Raw genomic sequence first — 24,704 nt, 5'->3', positions numbered from 1 at the left:
CAATAGTATTATTTTGTTTGGAAGATCTTAAAAAAATCACACCCGTGTGAACTGAGTGGTGCAACTGTTCACACACTACGTCACACACTAACCATAGCAACCATGCTCATCTGTACGTGGCCCCACACACATAAATAGATACATAGATACAGACAAAGCTGGTTATTGGAGTGGTTTGCACCACTCAAAAATGCAAAGCGGAAAATCAATTTTCACTTTAATTAGGGTAATTGCAGTAAGGATCTCAAGCCCTACACTGGGCAAAAGGTCCAGCCCGGTCCTGCTAAAACCCGACAGGTTTCTGCAATATAATAAGCCCGAGTCCGACACAAAATTAATGTAATCTCTCTCTCTGACGTGCACTTTCTCTGATGCATGCAGCTCACAACTCTATGCTGTGTGCTCACCGCTCACTCGTGCTGATACAAGCGAACATAGAACATGTCGCAAACACCAAGGTAAACTTGTTGTAGTTTGATTAAACATAACGTGCCACCGAAAAAACCTCATATCTTATACAGAGTTCCTGAACTACTGTCCCTTACATTACATACAAACACATTCAGACCGTACGACGCGTGGGAACGGTTTACCGCTGCAGAAAGAATGCCTCGTACGTCTCTCCTAATCTCCGTGGTTTTGAGCAGATGGATATACTAAGGTCTTAATTTGTGACTTCTGACCTGCCTCTCGTTCAATAATATGAACGTGAGGAACCATCAGCGATTATTTTTGGAAACTTAGCGAGGTAAGCAAGCAAAAATGTCTCTGTTTTTATTCCGGAATGGAAGTGGGGGGGCTTTGAAGGAATCCCGGCACTGATTGTGTTAAGGGTTTATTTTGCATCGGGCAGTGCTGTGTGTGCATCGCCTCGGTCGTCCAACAAAACATTATATAGTGAAGCCTGAATTATCGTGTCGACGTGTTGCATGCTGATTAATGGCTGATCTGCAAGCCTGCCAAGCTCACAACGCGTCCCATCTGCAACACGTTGTGAGCTTGCAGATTGGCTATTTTCAGCACACGGAAGCCGCAGGCGAAACGTTCAGAAACACAACCCCAGTAACATACTTCACAATACCTTCACAATAAAGTAGGGCTTTCTCTTCTAGTGGTTTTTACTAGTTGCCTAGTTTACTAGTTGTTTAACTACCTATTGTTTTTATGATATTCTTTTTTTATGATATTTGTACATTTAAAAACTGCCTACATTGGTGACTATAATCTAGCATCTCAATGTTAAATTGGCTATTTTTTCCAAAATACTGTAAATGAATAAGTATTTTGGATAATGGTCTGTGTAAGGTATACATGATTTGGAAAACAATAGCCAAGTCCACTCTTCCATTTAATTTTCTTTGTTCAGGGTCCTTACAAGAAAGACATATTATCAAAGTTGTCATTTTATGATTCCCAATAGGAAAATGCACTTCTAGTTTGTAAATTAATTAGTGGAAAATACTGTGTTCATTGAGGAATGTTGTTGTAAAAGTGTTCTCATCTGTCACTATGGCTGCATGTTTAGACGTTGCTTGTTATTTGCTGATTGTACAAATTAGCAGTTAGTGGAAGTACTCAATTGTTTTACTTAAGTAAAAGTATCAGTAGAAATACTGTTACAAGTAAAAGTCCGGAATTCAAAATGCACTTGAGTACAAAAATATTGACATCAAAATGTACTTAAAGTACTCACTATACCAAATATCCCGTTTCAAGTTTTCAAATATTTTGACAATAGCAAATCAATACACTGATCAATGTGGAAATTGGAAATACTCAAGCGAAGTACAAATACCTCAAATTTGTACTTGTATTTGTACAGTACTTTAGTAAAGATACTTTCCACCATGGTCCTCAGCCCGGTGGCCACACAGGTTCTGTGGACCAGCGTCGGCCTGTGGATGTTTATACGCAGAGACTTAAAGCCCTTGGCAGACAGGAACTCTCGTAATCACACTCGCACACTGCAGTAGTTGCCACTAGTTTTGTTTACTTACTTACACGCTCAAAGTGTGCCTCCTGGATTAATTTCTCACGTGGCTTGCATTACAAAACACTAAGCAAGAGCATTAACCTTATTGTTTAATTTGTCTCTTTACGTTATTGTGCTTTGCCTGTCCCCTCTCTGTCTGACTCGCTCTGAACACCACCTCCATAGCCAGCCTGTGCTATGTCTCCCGTGTTTATTTTCACAAGGGCTTAACAACTTTAAGGGCAATTAACGGGGCTAAACGTTATTTGTATCTGTCTCAATGAAATTGACGAATGTCGTGAATTCTTTGCCGGCCACACCGCAGTTGGTATTCTATGCGGGGCTTTTCTTTTTTGGTGGAGCTGCCTAGGAAATGGTATTTCAGATTTATAGTCCACCTCTTATTTTCCTAGGAAGGTTGGCCTCTCAAGATTGATCCAGAACAGAACCCTGTTGTTGATATTTATTCCCACTTTATGATATTTACTTTACCTGCAGGAATTTGTTGAGCAATAATTTATTGCTTTAGTGAAGCACAATAAAACAGTTGAGTTCATGTCAGCCCTCTTTGTTCACGGGGGTTGGCCTGGCCTGAACTCAGAGCTAAAGGTGTTGTGAGGGAAACTCATTGGTAATAATAAAAACATTACCAGCACCACTTATAGCAACTTATTGCGGTCATCATCATGATATAGGCCAATTATATAACGTAAGAAAAGCAAAACAGAGAAGGCACATGTGCTTGTATGTACAGTACATGTAGGTCCACCATGATGCTATGATCATGGCTTTTCAAATGTTGTTGATTGGTCCTTGGTTTGATTGAATGCAATTTATGTATATGTATAATTTGTGTATATGCATATTTTGCTCCTGGCGTAAAGAGGTGTGTGTGTGTGTGTGTGTGTGTATGATTGACTGGATGTTCATTGCAGTCTATTCAGTGCCACTTACGCCAACGTAAACAGTCCTGCTGAGCTGCAGAGAAGCGCGAAATTCTGACCCCCCTCCCGCATCTCTGATTTATGACCTCGGGGAGCATTAATTCTCATGGAGTGCAATTGGATCTGCCTTTGGTGCCTCTGCTACACTCATTTACTTATGTAGACCTGCTCGCCGCCTCATGAACAGAACAGACACCCACGCATGACCGACTCCACCTGCACTGACCTTAACCTACCGATGGGCAGACCAATATGGACAAAATCTGCAATATTTTGGACCAAATCCATTGATATCGTGACTTTTTTTCCATATCATGATGATACATCCAAGATGATATCTAGTTTTGGATCACAGTATATCGATATATCAATATATTGCCCACCCTTAGTGGTTGTCTCTATCGGCCTCTTATCAGGCATGATGAGTGACAGATTTTGGTTTGGTTATTTATTTGTTTACCCTGTTTGATCTTTTGAACGCAACACACTGCTGAGTCTGAGTCACTGTTGAAGACGACGCCAATTAGATTAAAGATGTCCCACTGACAGCATGTAGTCATAGTTGGCAGACGTGGGAGTCTGTGTATATGATTGTGTACGAGGCAGGGCCCAGGTTGGGATAAATTAGGAAACGCGCTAAGGTTGGAAACAGGGCATCCTCTCTGAGGAGCAGGATATGATCAGCAACGTGACAGATTGGCATGCTGGGAGCAGACGGCTTGGACTCTGTGAAACGGGAACCTGGGAGTGGCCCTGGAGACATTCTGCCTCGATCAGGTTTATTCATTCCATGATCAGATCCGCAGCATGTCATGGTGTCTTATCCTTTTGTTCCATTACGTCCAGACAATATGGGGCCTCCAATTGTTTCTTTGTGCTTAGGTCCAGTCTTGTCATGTATGTTTCTCTCAATGTTAACCACTTAAAGCCGAATTCCATGCTAGAAGGCTTTCTTACCTTTATTTGTAGTTGTTACGTCCCCACCAAAGAGGTCCAGGTGTTATTTTGTGCAAAAGCGCATTATTGGCTATTTCCCCTAATATAAGCCTTCACAATGGGGGTTGGGTTTTTGTGCTAATTCGCTTATTTCCATCGAAATGAGTAGTAAAGTGTGCCGCTTGGGATACTATTTACATTATGAAGAGAGGATATATACCAAAAAAAAAGCAGCGATGGAATTAAGCGAATTAGCACAATGCCCCATTCAATTCAATGTAATTCAATTCATTGAGGGCAATATGGTAGGGGAAATAACCAATAATGCGCTTTTGCACAAAATATCACCTGGACCTCTTTGGTGGGGACGTAACAACTACAAATAAAGGTAAGAAAGCCTTCTAGCATGGAATTCTCCTTTAAACCATATAAGCTTCATCATGAATAGCAAAACTATCCAATCTACAAGCTCCCAGTGCACATTGGGGAGTAGATAACATTTTTTTATTTGAGATTTTTATTTTTAAGTTTTGCCTAATGACAGATCACTGTCTTTCTGTAGTCCGTCCATCATCAGTCCAGTGTGGGTTGTGTTTCGTGAGGGTTCTTCAAAGGGGGTTTTAATTACCTTGTACTGTGGGCAGGAGCAAACTATGTCGGTCTGTTCAACGCCAGTCATGCCAACATGGCCTTTAGCTACTGTATGAATGGCCTCTTTGATGTCCTCAATATGCCAGGGCAGATCCAGGTGAGCTCTATGGCCTTTATGTAATTTCATTGTGTGGAAAACAAAGCAATCACCTCCAGCCCTAAAATCTCTGCAAATGGACGATGAAGCTGGTAGGCTACAGCTTGGCCCCATTGGGAAGCAAACCATAGGATTTTTTGTGCCAACCAAACAAAATATGTGCATATGCAAAAAAAAAAGTCTATATGCAGCATGGGTTCATGGTCCTGGGATGTGCTTGGGATAAAAGTATTTTCCCAAAAGTGCGCTACTCGAAGCAGAAAGGTGCGCTCTATCGTGACTGCCTCTCAAAGTGCCATTCCATTTTTGGGTTGATTGCATGTTGTGTTCATGATATTATATAGGGTATGTTTTGTAAGAAATAGGCCGCTCTCACAATTTCTTTAAGCCAATTACAGGCAGACAGTATTGAATAATATCAAAAACCTGTCTGGCAGTCATTGTCACATGACTCACAACAACTTAACTTGAACCTAAATTTCTTGAAATCCTGTTTCTGCAACAAAAAGTGACGTTTTTACTAGCATTTGTGGTGCCCCCTATGGGTGTAAGTGAAATGGCTTTTTGCTTTGTGGTGTTTACAAAGCCCTCAGTTTGGCATGCATCATCCGTTCATAACAGAGATCTGTCTTTTTGGCACAAAATAAAAATAAGAAATGAATCACTCCCATCTCTGAGTCAGTCGCATCCTATTGGAAGTCTGGCCCTCCACTGATATTTCCCCACTGCCTTCCACTATACAGACACACAATTAACTGGAAGGAGGCAAAGTGGTCCAGGTTGGAGTGAGCTTACTATTTTTACATGCGTTTGGGAGTGCAGTGGCATGACTCAGTACTCCGATCACCTCCTGTCAAGCTGACGTCAGCATGGTGGCTCGCACACGTACAGTACGCAGCACTCCCTTGCTTTGCTTCGCCAGACATCACAAATTGGCTTTACAGGAAACACGATTGCTCCATTTAATCAAAAATAGAACCCCTTGACAGATTATTTTTATTACTTGAAGCTAATTTTATTCCTCAATTCTTTTTTTATTTCTTGATGGCTAGACGGGGGGGGGGGGGTGTGGAGGCTAGTGATTCAAGAGTGCAGAGTTGGTGTTGGCTAGTCTGCACTCTCGCATTGCATCGCTTTCTTTCTTTCTTTGGGTACCACAAGCAAAGATCAGTTATGGAAAAGAAACGTATGGAAAAGAAAACCCACAAGTAAAATTACATTTTATTGTAGGCTTCTTTAAAGCTCAATTTTAGACAGCTATGTGTGTCCCTGGGTCCCTGGCTGTGTCCGTGGCTGGCTGCCTGGGTCCGTCCGAGCCTGAAAATAGCGTTTGGTTGGTTTTCACCACCAAGTGTCACTGTTGCGCATCCGCGCGCGCGGATGCACACACACACACACACACACACACACTTGTATATATGATATGATTTCGGGTGTGACAGTACAGTACAGTAGAGGGACCCCCCGGGACCCCCACACGGTGACGCGGGGCGGCTCGCCGGAACTGGGCCGGCACCCTGGCCGCGTTCCTGTGGGTCTGTAACTTCCGGGGACCCCCACATGGAGTTGCACCACTCGCTTCACACAGGTGTGATTTTTTGTTCTAAATTAAAACCCAATTATGGAATTTGATTTTATTATTATTATTTCCCGGTCTGCATAAGTATGTAAAAAATCCACACATCCACTACCACCAACTTAGTTTCAAGAAACTGTGGCAATATCCCTGAATTGATTATGTACTTACCATCACAAATAACATTGTGACACAAGCTCTGAGCATGTATGAGTTATGCAGTGATGTAGTTATCAGAAAGGGTAAACTATCTTTTCTGCATAAGGAAACAATATACGTGGGGGGGAAAAAGCGATCTACAAGTTCACAACGTGTCGCATTGTCACGTGACACCATCGTATGGCTAAGGCGGTGGTTAACACATTGAGAGCCCACGCAAAACTGCCCAAAATCACTTTCACCTAGAAAATCCATTCACATTTTTTATAATTCAGCTGACTGGAGACACATGCTGGAACTTTTTACTTTGAAATGTTTTATAGTTTCTGAGTTATTTAATTTAAACGCCAAATGCATTCTCAATGGCGAAAACATAAACTTTGGCACCACGTGTTAAAGTGTTTTGATTTTTCTGATTTTTTTTTTAATAAAAAAAATAATAATAATAAAAATAAATTATTTTTTTCCAAAGACGTCCACAGACGTCTTGGGCTATGCACGTGCGGTAATACCCAGGACGTCCACAGACGTTTTGGGCACAAAATGTGTTAAGTGGTTACCAGTAATTGATTTGTATGAACTACAATACCTAGCTAACGGTTCAATTTTAAAAGCATTCAGTTACATAAACACCTGGCTATTTGTACTCTGATGTCGACTCAAATGTGGTGTGACAAATCTACTGAGAATACTCGAAATTTGAGTCTGAAAAGGTATGGCATTTTAAAATGCTTAAGAACCCTGCTAAGCCTGCTTATGGAAATGAGAGTTGTAGACGTGGTCATTTTCAGATCGAGGGTAGAGTTGGGCCACATGGGGGGTAATCTCCCCAGTAGCCAAAACACCCCAGCCTGGGACCCCTGGGTTTAATCCACCACAACCTCACCCCAATATTTAATCAGCAGTGAAACCATGCTATGTCACTGAGGTTGAGCCAGAGAACCGCCATGGAGTCTAGAGTTGAATGTAGAGGATCAGAAAGGTCACAAGTGCTGGTGCCTAGATATCACCTACAAGACCATAACTACACCTTATCAGTGGCTGGTATGGCTGGTGTTATGGTAGTCCAGCTGGTTAGAGCATGGCTTATTATCGCTGTTTAACTTGATAGTTCAAAAGGCTAGACTAAACACAACACTGGGCTTGGGGCAGAACAAATTCTAAATCACTGTATTCTCTCCCCTGTCACTGAGTGGAAACCAACTATCTTTTATCCAGAATTGTCTTTGAATATCAGCTAGTCTGACTTGTGCTGCTTGCTTACAATGGCCAATCCACAGTCCCCTAAAATTGAAATCCTCACACCCGTTGCCATTTGTCCTACAAAGGGTCAAAGGGTAGGCTGCAGAAGTTTCCTTAAAGTTTGTGCGTGCGTGCGTGCGTGCGTGTGTGCGCCCCTAGTATGCCTGAGATATAACCTGTCAAACAGTGGTGTTGACCCTGACAGGATATGGGGCATCCCGCACGTGGCGGTACAAGACCTCAGGGCAGCCCAGAAACACTGATTTACTTTTCAAAGACAAGCTCCTGATAGTATTTCATGTGCATCTTAACCCTCCTTAACCCACTAGCAGGGTGTATACATCCAAGTGTCATAGGGTTGAGTGTTAAACACTGTCTCAAATAAACAAACGGCCTGCACAGGTGGCAACGGCGCGGTTCCGCCGTCTATGTCAACTGCGATAAGTGACATGTTCAGAGTTGTCTGTTTACTCTATACGTTTACCTCTAGATGCAACACCAAATTACTCCTCTGATTTTGTGTCTCTTCGCCAGTGTTGGGCTCTGGAGGAGAGCAAACGTATCCATAGCCTCGGAAACCCAGGCGTTTTTATTTCCAGTGAGAAAAGAAATTTCTGGGGCTGAGTCCACTTAAATTCGGCATAGAGTAGCGCAAACGTCGTTCACTCTCTGCTGATTTCTGATCGTCTGCAGCTTTGTTAAATTGACGCACACACGTACACACACACACACACACACACACACACACACACACTGCTCTCTCTCTCTGTCGCTCTAATTAATTAGTCTCAAGTCGCGCAGCTGTGTCTAGATTCTCCCAGCGGATCCTGCCGGGAGCTGCCTATATAGGTGAGTCCCAGTCTGACGTATCCAAGACAAAACATCAGTTGAGTTCACTGATGTAACCTTAACAGATCGACTACAAATAGACTTCAGAATGAACCTACTCTATTTAGGATTTGCTACTGCAAGGCAGTAGCAGAATTAATATCAGTCATTAAAGATCAAATGTTGCACTGAAGAGCGGGATGTCAAAGCCATGTATAAAGGATACCATTACCTTGGAGAGCGTAAAGTTAAATAGTTCCCTGTTGAACAGTTCTGACATAAGCTTTGATGAATATAAACCCAAGAGAAAAGCAGGGACTTGTGTGAAAGCCATTGTGTTACGGTTTCTAAGTAGGCAACCTTGATGCTGAACCCAGAATCATTCACAGATGAACAGTGTGTCTGTGGAAAAAGTAGCTTTTTTTTTTTCCAGCCATAAGGGAGCATTTCAAAACTACTTTCAGCTTTTCTTATATTTACCAGCTGTGTTCAAGGTCCTCAAAAGTTATTAACAGTCACTCCCTTGTTTTCACAGGCAGCTTGCCTAGATAACGGCCATCCCAAGATAGATGTACTAATTTAGCAGGTTCAGTTTTCCTTTCCGATGCGATCGCAACCAGATCTCGCTAGTTTTTCTTTGTCTACAGGAGTCTCTATTTGAGATGCCGGCCTCCGCAGCGACTGCAGTCTCATGTCTAATCTTAAGCCAGGCGTCTCTGGATAGCCAGGCTGTAGGTTGTGTCTGGGCATCTACGTAGATTTAAGTCTGCTCTGCAACAGGGTTTAATCCACTGCCCAGTGGGGGGCACAGATAGTTAACTAGGAGGAATGATGATCACTTGAGATTAAGGCATAGCAAATATATGGCAATGTATGAATCTGTAATGACCCAATCAGGGTTTAATCTGCTGCCCAGGAGGGGGCACAGATAGTTAACAAGGAATCATGATGATCAGTTGAGATTATGTGATAACACACATATATACACATCTGTAATGACCACATCATTGCGTCTCTTTTTTAAGATACCATGTTTGTTGCAGCTCTCCATTATCACTAACGTATTTACAACGGTGGAAAGTACATTTACATACACAAATTGGGTTAAGTACTGTATTTTTGAGGTATTTGTACTTTACTTGAGTATTTCCAATTTTCAATACTTTTACTTCTACTCCGCTACATATCCCAAATATTGTACTTTTACTCCACTACATTTATTTAAACACATTATATACTAGTTACTTTGTAGATTTTGATTATTATTATAAAACTGAATTCCAGACTTTTACTTGTAACGGAATATTTCTACATTGCAGTATTGATACTTTTACTTAAGTAAAACATAAAGAGTACATTAGCACTTTGGAATATCAACGCATGAAAGTATAGTTTAAAATGTGAGCATTAAAGTAATCACTTCTTTAAGTAGTACTGCTTAATTCCCAAAAGGTGTACAATGCAGACTTGCAGAGAAAAAGATCCCAAGTCACTCCGCTTTGATGAAAGAATATATATGGATTTATTCATGAGCAAGGCAACAAGAAAAGAGACCAACCAACGCGTTTTGACCTAGAAGGTCTTCGTCAGGGTCTATCTGAATCACTGTTGGTGAATTATAGTGGGCCACATCACACCAGATCAGTTCTTGTTTGATCATGCCGTAGTTTGTAAGTTCAGGTAATACTATATCCTATGAATGCCAAAGTGTCTTAACACAATTCAAAGCATAGTAACATAGTAGTAGTAACATACAAGCTACAGGTTTTAACATCAGTCACAGTCACACACACCTCCCCATGCAGTGCTCTAACTGAAAGTGACTACATGGAGTCTCATTTCTATCCAAAAGCCCTTAACCCATTTTGGGCGGGAACCCCTTTTGGTGTTTCAAGCATTCTGTTATACTTTAGCTATTGAAAAATAGCAGATCTACAAGCTCATAGCGCGCCACCGACACAGAGTGGCGTGCTATGAACTTGTAGGTCTGCTATTTTTGAAAAATCGTAAAAATGGATATGATTAAGGAATACTGTGATTATGGCAAGCTCAAATTTCATATCGCACAAAAAAATGTACTCCCGATTTGGTTTGTGTGTAGAAATGTTCATGCATTTTGATCAAAGATCCCGGTAGGAGATAGAATTTAACTGTTTTTCAGATAATTATGGTGGGAGATCTACAGGTAGAGGTCAAAAGTCAGAACACGGAAGTTGTTCGGCGTGAGGAGACGCATATGTGTATCTAAGTTTTATTCCTGACGGTCATGAGCTATGCCTGTTCAAAGTTTGCATTTTCAATTGAGTGCTATAGCTCCACCCTTTGACCAATGGCTGTGGGCTTCGCGTCCTCACCGTTTGGCATAGCCCTCTACCATATTGCACTGACCCCTGGCTGTGCGTTTTTTTTGATTGATTGAATATTTTATTAGGCAACATATAAATGCAAACAGCACAATGTAGGCATTTTTTTTTGTCCGAAAAAGGATTTCACCGAAGAAAGACCTTGCGGCCTTGTTTCCATTCAGGTCCCATCCACTCACACATGACATGAATAATAATTTAACACAGTAACAACAGTTGATATAACAGCATATCAATTTCCTCTAAACATGAAATATACAGTATGCACCGGTTGGGGCCGAAGTTAATCGGAAGGGGATTATTAGTATAAAGAGGCTGGGGCGATCACCTCCTCTCCCTTTGACCTGCTGATAGGTGAATTTTTAGGCCTGTCTTGAAGGAAGCCAGAGATTTGTTAGTTTTGAGAGATGGGGGGGAGGGCATTCCACACCTGGGTAGCTGTGCTTTGAAAGGTGAATTTGCCCATATTTGTTTTATAAATGGGTGGCACCAGATCGTTTTTCACGCGCCCTCTAGTATTATGGCTTTTTTAAAGTAATTAGTCAAGTAAGTGGGTACTGAGGGAATGGAGGGTAAAGTTGCATTTACAATTTTGAATGTCAGGCTCATCTTCAACTGCTTGACTCTGTCTTCCACCCTGAGCCAGCCTATGCTGTCAAAATGCTCCGCATATAGGTGGGTCATGGGCCCTAGGTGAATAAGAAGTCGGATTAGTTTGTTTTGGGAAGTCGTGGGCCCTACTTTGGGAACCGTGGATATATAATACAGTAATTAAAAACAAGTGTCCAAAAATGTCATCAGTATACCTAGACACTGGTTCAGTGTATAACAGTGATGTAAATAGGTTTTCAATATCATCAATCATCATCATTTTTCGACCGCGGTATATTTTCAATATAATGAGTCCCGGGATGCAGGGATGGTCTTTTAGATGAGTCCCTGGGACATTTTATGAGTCCCACTTCAACCACGTTGGACTCCTATTTAATTTGATATGGTTATAATGTGGTTATATTCATGTAGAAAACAGAAGAAGAAATGATTATTAAAACTAAAGCTAGCAAAATAAAGTAGAATAAAAAAACAGTACAGTAGTGCATCCCGTGGATGCAGAGGTCGTTGTTTTATTGCGTCCCTTAACTATAAACTGCATTTTGGGATGCAAAATGCACCCTATTTTAAACTCTGGTATAACCATACACTAGGATGCACCCTTCCCTTGTTACCAATACTAGAACGATGCCCGTGGGGCCTCTACAGCGGTGCCCGTTGGGCACTGGCCTACTTGGAACGATGCAAGTTGGAAATTAATGCCCCACCCAGATATTATGTCTGTCTCCCTTTTTTATGCCCATATATATGGAGTTCTTTGTATGGCATGCCCAAATATGGAGTATATGCAGTTGCAGCCAGCTTGTGGAGTTCTGTGTCAGGCATGCCCAAATATGTGTTGTGAGGTCAGAACAGGCCAGATCCATATGCCCAAATATGGAGTGTTGTGAGGTCAGAACAGGCCAGCTCCATATATGGATGCTGGGCAGGGGCCCAGTCCAGAGCCCGGGCAGAGGCCTTTTTTGGGCGGTTCTGGATAACCATGGGTCTGACCGACTCGACACCGGCCACTGCACCCCCTGCTGTGGTGTGGAACGCACGTGTGTGTCGAATTTGAAGTCGGTGGGGCGAACGGTTCTCGAGTTACGTGGATTACACACAGACAGAGACTTGGTGCAGACAGAGACTTGGTGCATTTATAGATAGATGTTGCACCCAAAAAGAAAATCTAGGCAATATACAATGTTCAAACAAAAGAAAAATGATATGAAAGTACTTGAAAGTGGAGAAAAAAAAGCTGAAAAACTTTGCAGTAGTTTTCATTGTAGCAAGCAGTGTAACATTCAATGCAGTTTGTTTGTTGTTTGCGGATTTCCTGAGATGCATGATATGATTTAACAGTTGAATGTACTAGAGAAAAGTCTGTCAAGGCTCGCTCGTTTTTCAATGCTTAACAAACATGCTGGTAACATAAACATTGCTGTTAGTGCTGCAACACAATTCACTAAATGTTTTCCCATCCATTGTGACTGCGCCGCCGCCTTTACATGTACATTATCTCAAATAACTTTGTAATTGCCTGTTGGGGAACCTAACCTATCCACCCTAGCATCACTATCCTGGGCAAAGAAGTGAACATTCGGTCAACAATTCGGTCTTACAACAAGCTCACACTGCATTGGGGGATCCTAGATCAGCTATTCAGGGAAGAAAGGAGGGGATCCAGTAGAGACAGATGCACAGTCCACAATGTATCCAGGGTATATAGTGGTTAGATAGATAGATAGAATACTTTATTGGCAGTTTAAGAAAATTACAGAAAATGACATCATTTAAAAAAACGCCAAATGGACTTAGACACAAAAAAGCCTTTGCTTGTTTCCATTGTGGTCCACCTTGTAACATGAAACTATACACAAACATACTGTACAAACAACAACAAAAAAATAATCCTTATATATATATATATATAAAGGCTAGGAGCTATAAAGGCTAGGAGCTATACATATAGGACAAGAGGTACCCTAAGAGAAGAGTCCAGAGCATGGGAGATGGGCTATCCAGGGTCGGAAAGCTAACTATGACCAGTTTGTGTGAAGATGGTTAACTCCCACCACTCTTGTATTTTAACTGAAGTACTACAAAGAAAATATTTAGACGCACATCTGGCCCTGTTGATAAGGTGCCATACAGGAAGTTGTAGTATGTGATGAGTTCCTAGAGACAGAGAGGGTTCTGAAAGAGCACAGTTCAACAGGAAGTGGAAAGAGGAAGAGGATGCAGGTCAAATCACTCCCAAGAATGAGGATACAAGCAATGTAACCTCGTAGCGATGGCCAGGGCAGCAGCAGCATGGGCTTCAGCTACGTCATCAGCATCAACAATGTTTGTGGTTGGAAAGCAATAGTGAAGGTGTCACTGACTGGGCGCAGGCAGATTTTAATCTTTTCATTGCACCTCGTTGTCGTTCGTTAGAAATTCACTCACAGAATTTGGGGGAGCTTCACACCTAACTCCTAAGACAATTCAGCTTGTTCCCAGGATGTCTGGTTTTCCCTCGTCTACTTTTAGGGCTGAAGTTGAGCTCTTTTTTTTTTTTAGAGACCTTGGTTTGGGGATGAAGATGGGGTGAAGTGCTTCACCCCATCAAGCAAGGCCATTGCTGGAGAAGACCAAGGGGGCTATTAATGGCCCCCTCATTTGAGTGTTGTTTGAAACATCAACCAGTGTTTTCTCTGCGGGGGAGGGGTGTTGCTTCGACCTCATTCGGACTGGGGGAACCTCGCTCTGAGTTCTTTATGAGGAGGGTCACTCTGTCACAAAACGATACGTTGCAGATCGTGTAACAAATAGTGACTCATCAAACACCAGGACGCCACATAAAGTTACACCCTGTGACTTTCCCGCTTGTCGTTGTGCCGTCACCCCTAACGGACCCCCCGCTGGTCACTCTCTCTCTACCCACTGGGCCTCCGTTCAACCTGTTCCTCCTTAAAGCGACCGCTGCAGCGCGACCCCTGGCCATGGCCCGCCTCGCTAACGCCTGTGTGAGCATGCGAGAAAGTCACCACCACCAACCCTCTTATGTGCTGTTAAAGCACGCCTCTTATCTGCACGCTTTCACACGTCGGCATCCAAAACGCTCCACTGCCCGGTGTGCTGCTCTCCAGGGCTGTCCTTTCATTGTTTCCAATACTAACATGTCTCCATGTTGTTTACTGCCCATGCCCAAACAAACTTTTAACACCGCGAGTGTTTGATGTAACACACTTCACACATCGAGCTGCCTTGAGTCGCATGCAGGGTTTTGCATAATGAGGGTGCAATATGTAATCCCTGTATGAATTCCGGATGTGCTTATTGGTAAACAAATGGCTCTTCAGATGAGATTGTATGAATGGCTCGTGCATCATGATATGGTGGAAGCCCTAAGCCATTGGCAAAATTCAGCAATTTTATGTGTCTGGGTGACAAGAAATACACACAGCTCTGGCTGTGTTAGACTCTGTTTGTTTGAATAGGGAGATTGATGCTCTTCTTGTCAAAGACAGAGGTCACATTTAGCTACTGATTGGCAGAGATGTTTGAGGAAAGCTGATCCTGACAAGAGAGTCAGTGGATTATTTTTCTAAAAACTGTATTTCCTCTTCATTTATTGCCCTTAAAGCAGTTTCAGTCCTGTGGAGTTTTTGTTGTGTTGTGCCCCTAATAACAAACTGTGGGTTGTATGTTTGTTTTTGAGCTTTAGAGCTTGTCCTTAACAAATCATAAACATTGGTGTGTGTGTGTGTGTGTGTGTGTGTGTGTGTGTGTGTGTGTGTGTGTGTGTGTGTGTGTGTGTGTGTGTGTGTGTGTGTGTGTGTGTGTGTGTGTGTGTGTGTGTGTGTGTGTGTGTGTGTGTGTGTGTGTGTGTGTGTGTGTGTGTGTGTGTGTGTGTGTGTGTGTGTGTGTGTGTGTGTGTGTGTTCAATGCAAATGCCTCTCTCATGGCAAGCATTTTACTCTTTCCTCTAATTTTCTACAACTTCAGGCATTGAATGAGTCTGCATAATAATGTTGAGTACTGGATAAGATGCGACTGAAAGTAATGGTACTTCACATTCAGTTGAAGCACTCTGAAATACCTCATTGAGTTCTGAATCCAAGGACTTGTTAATGTCAGTGTGATTGGCATACTTTGATAATGTCCAGTTGAAAGCTTCCAGCAGGAACAATATATAACCCTGGCCTGCACTGGGATCAATACCTGTGAACTTGCATCATGATCAAATTCAAATTTTCTGCTTGTTATTATTAAAAAGTACAGTGAACTAAATTAAAATACAAAGTTTTATAAAAAAATAAAAAAGTAAAACGGTCTAGAACACGGCAATGCTGTGTTCCTTATAATGATGAATAAATATGAGCGCTGCTGACGCAACGGCCAGCAACAACCAGCCTATGGGGTTTGAGGGGGGAATCTGATGAAGGCTCCTGCCGTAAAACATGGAGGATCACCTCCTGGGGGGGCAAGAAGGAGGGCGTAATGACTTCCCCAGCTGGCCCCCTGGGACCCATGCGCTCGTGCTCCGCACCCCTCTCGGACGCTTTGAGCCACCACTTTTGTTTGTTTAGTAAAGATTAGCAACGTAAAACCCTTACTACATCCTGAACACGCAGCGCAAGAGAGACTGAGGAGAGGACAGGGGGGGGGGAACAGAAATAGAGATTGATGGAGGGATGGATGGACGGGCGGTGGTGGTAGGAGGGGATGATGGTTATCATCTTGGATTGACGAGAGTTGGAACAAGAGAATGGGATTTGGGGGGTGAAGGGTGAACGATGGGAAGCAAAGGAAGGAAAAGGGACATTGAGATGAAAGTACAGGAGGCAATTCAAAAGAAAATGGTTTGGTTTGGTTTGGTTGTACCAGCGAGGTAATGTTTTTGAAATAGCCTACACATCAGAATGTATACAGGTTCACTGCATTGCAGGTGTGTGTGTGTGTGTGTGTGTGTGTGTGTGTGTAAACAGGAAAAGAATCAGAGAGTTGCAAACTCAAGTCTTTTCTTCTGTTTTTTTCTATATAAATGTAATGCAGAAGCCAGCCAGTCAATCCATAACAAGTTACATCTCTTAAAGCGATTCTTACCACGATTGTTGCAGTCTCTGTCCATTCATGTGTCACAGGTATTTTAAAGCAATCCTATTGCGGGAGGACCACGGACCCCCCGAGGCATGATGCTTTGAACTGTGACGCGGCCATAAATAAAGCTAATAAATTAGAATCCCAGATAAAAAGGCGTTAAGATTTCGGCTATAGTTCAAGTCATGCTTTTAACCGCGACCGTAATCGGCCATAAATAAAGCTTGTTTTGATTAGAATCGGTGATAAAAAGGTGTTAAGATTTCGCCTCTCGTTCAAGTCAACGAGGGGGGACCTTTATACTGACGGACCAACCACTTCCAGTTTAAGTCGTAGACACGGATAGACTGTGGTGTAGCGCGATCTCAAACTGAATCAATATAAAACATCAAAATGCGGAGATCTCCGTCCATGGCAGTCGTTGTGGTAAAGAACCAAACAAATAGCTTGTTAACTGATTTCCCAATTATCCTCCACTAATAGGCAGTAAACCACTTGGTAATAACACCTGATTGAGTAAAGCTGTCATTTGGGAAGCATTGTATTCTTAGCAGCTCCTCTGGTCCACGTCTGGTCGCAGTGTTTCATTGACATCATCCCATCCAGGACGGGAACACCTTTTGGGGTTGCTATGTACAGTATATTGCAATTTAACATTTTTGAAAAAATTACAATAAATATTTGACATTTTTCAGAAAACTTTGGTCAGTATTTAGATGGTGTTTTTAGAGTCCGCCGTAGTCCTAAATGGGTTATATGAGCCTGTGGGATGCAGTGCTAATTTAATAATCTATACAGTTGCCATAATCCATAGTCCGTTACTGGGTTTCACTTTTGCTGCTTCCATACCCATATTTTTGGAATTGAATTAGAATTATTTCTAACCACTCCTCCACCTCCACTGTTGCTATGAGGTGTGAGATCAATCATCAATGTGGAAATTGATATAAAAAAAACTCAGACCGAGGAACACGGTGGAATGACCTAAAGTTTTAGCCATTTTCCTTCTAGAACAGTGGTTCCCAAAGTGGGGTCCGGGGACCCCCAGGGGTCCTTGAGGGAGTTCCAGGGGGTACCCAGCTAAATAATAGTTTGGAACCAAATGGACACGTTAGGGTCCATTTGGTTCCATTTGTACACTCTCAGAGTTAAATTAACATTGATTTTACAATATAAATTGGGGTCTCAGAGAGAGAAATGGCATTAAATGGGGGATCCGTAGACTCATGCATGTCAAACTGGGGGTCCTTGAAATAAAACTGGTTGAGAACCCGTCTCTTATGGGGGTCCCTGGCATATCTCTTCAAATGGGGGGTCCGCGGGATAAAATAATGTCAATTTGGGGGTCCTTGACATGAAAAGGTTTGGGAACCACTGTTCTAGACCTGTGCAGGTGTGTGGTTGGAAACCGCAGCAGGAAACAGATGTGCAGTGATAGTAGCAGGTCTGTGGGACAAGGGGCTATCAGTAAGGGCCAGCCTGCCGTCTGATGTTAGAACTCCTTCCTGTTGGGCTAATGTATGCCGGCCCCTGATAAGGAACACAGGCCAGAACGCATGCTGCGCAGGATTTAACATGGCTGTCTTAACCCCATTTAGGCCCTGAGACCAGATTCTACAAATGTCTTCTAAATCCTGACAGTTTTCTGAAATGTGCACGGTTCTCAAACATTTTCATGTCAAGAACCCCCAAAAATATTATGTAATTGGCCGCCGACCCCCCATCTGAAATGTTTTTCAAAAATCACCGAGTGCGCTACAAGCTTGTAGATCTGCTATTTTTCATCGTAAATCCGGCCACTTGATTTATACTTCAGTGTCGTGCACCTAAAAATAGCCCATCTAACTAGCTTGTGAGCTTGTAGATCGGTTAATATTTTCTGGCCACGACACTGGCGTGGCAACAGTATAAATCAAGCCTATAGCAAGGTATACCTCTCTCCTCCCCCAGTTTAAATTGCCTCATGATTCAGTCCTGGTTCATTTAACAGCGGAGACCCTTAAGATAAACTTGTCGTACGAAGAAGAAAAGTTGGCTAATCACTGCAGTCGTGTCGGGGGCGTTGTTTGTCTCATGCCCAGGAAGTGAGACAGGAAGTAAAGGACAGGGGGTTAATGTTGCCTTCCTGGATGGGTCTTGAAAGCCTTGACCACTCGCCATCTTTCAATTTCTTTTTTTCTTTCATTGTTGTTGACCTCCAGGGACTGACCCCCAAAACCTTGTGCGTCTTGTTCTCTTCACAGCCCCTGTCCAGAGCAGGGAATGGGTGATGAGTTTAACCTCATGGATCACTCGGACCTGTACATCCTAGACTTCAGTGAGTATCCCTTTCCATTGTTCTTCTAGTCTCCCTTTGTGCGTTTTCAACTGGCTAACCGTAAGCTCTACTTTATACTTCATTGTATGATGGTGTGGTGTGGCAAAGATAGCTGATCTACAAGCTCACAAATTTGTGCCCTTTTTATACTTCGTCGTATGACGATGTTTGTGCGACAAAAATAGGCGTTTGTGTGGTTTTATGCTTCGTTGTACAATGGTGTCTGTCGTGCGGACATCTCAATTCAATCTGGATAGAACTGTGGTGAGAATGGCCACTAATAAACCTACGCCCACTGCTTTGAAAACCAATCGTATCACAGTCATCATATGAAAGACCTCCCTAAAGTCGCTGCATTGCATCTGCAATGTTGTTTTTTCACTTATCAGTATAGGGAGAGATCTCTCGAGACGCGTTGTGCACGGTTAGATCTGCTATTAAAATAATAATAACACAATTATCAAAACATTTTCACCTGTAATTACGTAGGGACACCAGGTTTACAAAAAAAGGCATGCATTTATCTCCTGGTAGAAATGACCTATTTCTGCCCCCTATAATCCGTCTGCCTCATTTCTCACCTGGTCTAGCAGTAGCCAAGCTACCAGATATAGCCATATCCTGTTGGCAGCGGGTCAGTCTGTAAAGGCTGGCGGCCGGGGTCACACTGTGGATTTGTGTATGGGGAGGGTTAGGAAAAAATGCACACGGAACGCGTGGGACTGGCTGTGCCTGTTCTCCGCCCCCCCGCGGCAGACCTGGGGGGATGATCTGTCAAGGCCACTCGCGTGCCAACGTGTGCTTGGCGCATGATCGCTCTCTGCTTCATCACACTCCATATGGTGGCAGAATGCATGGTGCGGTAGTGGAACAGTCATAATGGTGACGTATTGCAGTTTTTAGCACTATCCAATTAACAATGGGATCACTCGGGATGTGTGTCAATGCCAACTATAAACAAGGGCATGTATTTATAATTGTATTGTTTTTGGCCTACTGTCGACCTCGGTGTTCGCTGTGTTGTGAGAACCAATTATACACATTTATTTGCTGCAACATTCCTACAGTGCGGACCCAGTATAGGGACCAGAAAGGGTTTCAGAGCAATGGAATCCTGATGGATTTACAGCGATCTGATCACAACAAAAACATCTGTCCTCCTGAGAATTATGTCAATGTGACTTGGACATATAATAACATTAACACTATCATTCCTAATTTAGTGCACAACGTGTAGAAATTGTCAAAAATAACGATCCGACAAAACGTTGCTGCGCGACACCGTCATACAACGAATACAAAAATTGGGTGGTTAATGCAGTGTGACATAGTGTTTCAAATTCTGGGCTCACACGAATATTCTGAAAGCACATTACTATGAGCCAATAGCCCCAAAACCAAATGATCACTTAATACATTGCATGTACAGTAGGCTATAGTATGCTTATCACAGCTCTTTGTATATTTGCGTGTTTGAGCTATTCATAGTTTGTTGTACACATATAAAACCCAGGGGGGGAAAACATAATCCTTTTTTGCTCTGCCGGCGTCAGGTCACAAGAACTGACCTACTGAAGTTGCCTCCATTTGGAAAACTCACCTTCTAAACTTAACACAATCATTCCCTGGATTCCTTCAAAATAGGAGCTCTGGGGTGCCGGAGAAGACATGGCCGCTTTTACTCTGAACCCCCCCCCCCCCACACACACACACACACTTTTTTAACCCGTGACCCAAAACGGAAATTCTCCCGGGAAAATGGTGAAAATAGCAGATCGACAAGCTCATAACGCGGCGTGTTGTATTTGTTCTAATTTATGGAATTTCTTAGATTTTGCTTTTATTTCTTCATGAAGTTACTGAAAAGAATCTTTGAATTTTGGTTTAATTCATGAAAAGTCTTGCTTTCTTTTGTTTTGAGCGGTGGCTCAGAGGTAGAGTGGCTGGATGGTAACCGCAAGGTTGCCAGTTCGAACCTGGGCTCCCCCAGAGTTAGCGTTGAAGTGTCCTTGAGCAAGACTCTGAACCCCTAATTGCTCCTGATGTGCTGGTTGGTGCCTTGCATGGTTTCCGCCGCCATCGGTGTATGAATGTGTGTGTGAATGGGTGAATGTAATGCACAATTTATGTAAAGCGCCTTGGATGAAGGAGCTAATATAAATGCACCATTTACCATTTAAAAACAAAATGTAGAAAACAAAAAATAAAGGGCCCATAAACGGGTGATGAATTGGACCCCATCGGCCCGCATGTGATTCATTGGTGCTTCTGTTGTTCTTTCCCTCTCGTTTCCAGGTCCTAATCTGAAGACGTTATGCAAGATAGCAGTTATTCAGTACAGTCTGGAGCAGTCGGGACTCCCACACGACATCAGGTTTTGATTGATTGATTGAAATATTTATTAACAGTTTGCAGAATTACAGTACATTTCAAGCACAAACTCAATACAAAGACTGTTAACTGTGAGTGGACGACCCAATAAAGCATTACACTTGTTTACAAGAGGGTCCACCTTGTTCAATTCATCGAAACATTTAGAGACGTACAAATAGACACTTCTATATAGCCAAAGAACGGAACAGGAATTCATCATAAAGGAGGTAAAAAGGGAAAAGAAACATACAGTGAGGGGAAAAAGGGGTGGGTGGTGGGGGGGGATTCAGGTTTTACGGGGGCCAATTCACACATCAGCAGCATGCTTTTCTTCACCTGTTTCTCTCACACCAGTGTTGTTTTCGTCGACTAAAACAACTTTTTTCACTGACTGAAAACTAAGCTATGATTAAAACTAAATATATTGACAATTTTGTCAACAAATACAAACTAGACTAAAATGTCAGGAAGGGACTAGTGGACTAGAGATCCAGTATAAGTCATTTTACAATTGGTTGCAAGCTGAAAATGGCAGATCTACAAGCTCACAACGCGTCGCAGTATGAGCTTGTAGCTTGTAGATCGGCTATTTTCAGTGTGTAGAAGTGTAAAAACAGCCATTATGACGCCATCAAGGCCCTGCCAAAACACATTTAAGTCAACTAAATCAACTGTAGATTTAGTCGACTAAAATCTTATGACAGGGGTATTCAACTAGATTAGGTCGGGGGCCACAACTGTAGAATGATTGTGTGTGGAGGGCCGCACAGCGTCCGCGCGAAGTGCGATTTTTTTATTTTATTCTACAAATGCATTTTGTGTTCAAACACAAAGATCTATGTAGGCTAATACATTTGTACACAGTATGAGCACAGGGTGATATATGTCTATACAAGTATATGCTATACCTTAGAATAGACCTATTTTAGTCGACTAGTTTCAGTCAGTGAAAAAAGGTAGTCGACGAAAAAAATTTCGTCTTAGTTTTAGTCGAGGAAAACACCACTGGTGTGTTTCCACATTTCGAGGTGTGATGTGACAAGCTAAATGGGGACCAGAAGCAGAGGGGACTCGCAGGATGCGTGATATTATCTCATTTGTGTAATGACTGTAATCTATTTAATTCACAAATGACTAATTATTCATAGCCATAAACAGCGTCTTTTAGATATAGCAGTGAAGCAGAAAATTGCACTCGTTGCCACTAATGACTTGTGTAACTATTTAGATAAAAAGGTTCCGTTGGGTATTTCAAAAAATAACATCAGGTGCATTTTAAATTCATTCAAGGTCATTAAATATTTTCCTTCTGTAGTGAGGACTTAGTGGGGAAGTAACTATGCACACAACCACAAGTAGGCCATTACAGTATGCAGGCAGTAGCTCATGGGTAGAGTGGCCAGCTGGATGGAAACCGTGAGGTTCCCAGTTCCATCACGAAGTTAGTGTCAACTAATTACTACGTACAAAAGCACTTACCAAAATAAGGTTACAAAGCTAATAAAATAATAATAATTATATAGTATATATGTGTGCAATGTGAAATAAAATTAAACGATACAATTTAAATAATGGAAAGGCTTTTGACACAAGTGTGTCTTACGACATGATTTAAAAGAAGACAGTGATTTATCAAGCCTGAGCTCATCTGGCAGGTCGTTCCAGAGTGGAGGAAAGTAAAGGCACGGTCAAACCATTTGTCTTTCAGAAGTTCAGCCTCGACTCAGGGATGACCAGCAGGTTTTGAAGTAATTCGGGTTTTTTAAATTAGTGTTAAAACGGTAGCGGTTATATCAAAATAACTTTCTATATACGTGCCCACCCCTGGAACTTGATACTAATTGCTCTCGCACCATCACTGCCACCTTGCACACGCTCCACATTTGTGTTGGCAGTTGTGTTTGTAACCCTAAGAGGGGCTTTTAGGTGAGGTCAGAGGGGTCTCGTTGACTCCCATTGGTCCTTCATTGGGATCTGGAGCTCCAGTGGCGTAGTCTGCTGCATAACCAAACACGCACACACACAGGCACAGATGCGCACACGCACACACACACACACACGCATGCACAGATGCACACGCACAATGCACACAGCGATTGAGGAGTGAGGGTGGTAACCAGAGCCAGTGATAACAATGTGGGGATCGACCTCTGACCTGTTCGTCAGGTCAGCGCTAGTGTTGGTTGTCAGCCGCTGCTCCTGGTTCTCATGTTACGGCAGGGCATTGTCCACAGCACAGTTCCATCACTGAAGTCATGGAGCTCATCAAATCTTTTTCTACAGTCAGTATGTGTGAAGTACTATATCGCGATGCATATTTTCGCTGTTCTCGTCATTTCTAAATGAGAAATTAAAAGATTTCTGCCTATAATTATATGCCCAAACTAGGAATGCCAGGTTTTAACCCATTTAGACCTGAGGACGATTCTACAAATGCCTTCTAAATCCTGACAGTCCAGTCAGTGGTTCTCAAAACATTTTCATGTCAAGGAACCCCAAGATTATATGTAATTGGCAGCCGACCCCCATCTGAAAATGTGTAGTTCCAGGAACCCCCCCCCCCCCCCCCCCCAGAAGCAAAGATTTGAGCTAAAAACGTTGGCTCTGAAAGAATATATATTCAAAGATTTGCACCACATTTTCACGATTTTTCAAAAATAGCAGACCTACAAGCTACGAGCTTGTAGATCTGCTATTTTTCAATAGCTAAAGTATAACATAATGCTTAAAACACCAAAAGGGGTTCCCGCCCAGAATGGTTTTAATGTGGTTAAAACCTCATAAAAGTAAACACAAGATTCAAACATTGTGTTGACGAAGATGGCATGCCTTGAATCCTGAAGAGAGAAAAATAACCCTAAACGTGTGGTTCCTTCTGCTCTGTGTGCCTCTATAGGTGGGAACTGTCAGCCATGACCACCAACAGCAACATCAGCAGGCCCATTTTCTCTTCCCACGGCTGATGCAGAACCAGAACTCCATCAGAACTCTGTGTCAGGATCAATGGTGGAGGGGAGGCTTTGTGGTTTTTGATCATTTGGCCCTCCGATGGACTTTGAAGAACTTCTTTCTTGTACAGTTTGGATCTGGTTCATGGACTATAGTTGTTTTTCCTCTTGGTTGGGTTTCGTTATCCCTGGGTGAAAAAGTCACTCCTGCATATTCCAGTGGAGTCCATGGAACGTGTTGCGTCTGTGGAAGGTGCTCATCTAGTTTTCTCCCTCTTAATCTACAGAATTAAGTGAAAAATAAAGTCGGTTATTTTAACAGTGTTATAAAGGAGATGTTACGTTTTTTTGGTTTTTTTTTAAAGAGCGGGTAAATGTTTCCCTCCTTTTGAGACACTGTTTCTTGTGAGAAATGTGACTATCGATATGTTGAATAATAGCCACAGTATCTTCTTTGTAGCCTCCCTAGTAAGTCAATCAGCCTATGATAATCATGGACTTTAAAATCTAAGCACAGGAAAAAAGGAAGAATGTCCGCCAAAGGTCCTGATTTAACAGCCTCTCTGCTCTGTGGAGGCGGGGGACGCCATACAGATGCCTCATAGAGACAAGTAGGAAATCC

At 42.5% G+C, this 24,704-nt stretch overlaps 1 protein-coding gene across 1 annotated transcript in view; it reads left to right on the top strand.

The window, feature by feature from the left end:
• Positions 1–24,461, top strand: part of klhdc3 (kelch domain containing 3) — a 46,239-nt gene extending 21,778 nt beyond the window's left edge. Inside the window, exons 9-11 of the mRNA XM_079512022.1 lie at positions 18,688–18,761; positions 21,057–21,135; positions 24,031–24,461. Of these exons, the coding sequence (XP_079368148.1) occupies positions 18,688–18,761; positions 21,057–21,135; positions 24,031–24,097 (220 nt within the window). The 3' untranslated portion in view covers positions 24,098–24,461. The remainder of the gene's footprint in view (positions 1–18,687; positions 18,762–21,056; positions 21,136–24,030) is intronic.
• The last annotated feature ends 243 nt before the right edge of the window (positions 24,462–24,704 follow it).

This window comes from Electrona antarctica (assembly GCF_951216825.1).
Source record: "Electrona antarctica genome assembly, chromosome: 10".
Lineage (NCBI taxonomy): Eukaryota > Metazoa > Chordata > Actinopteri > Myctophiformes > Myctophidae > Electrona > Electrona antarctica.
The sequence above is the reverse complement of the archived record's forward strand: the minus strand, read 5'-3'. Positions and strand labels throughout refer to the sequence as shown.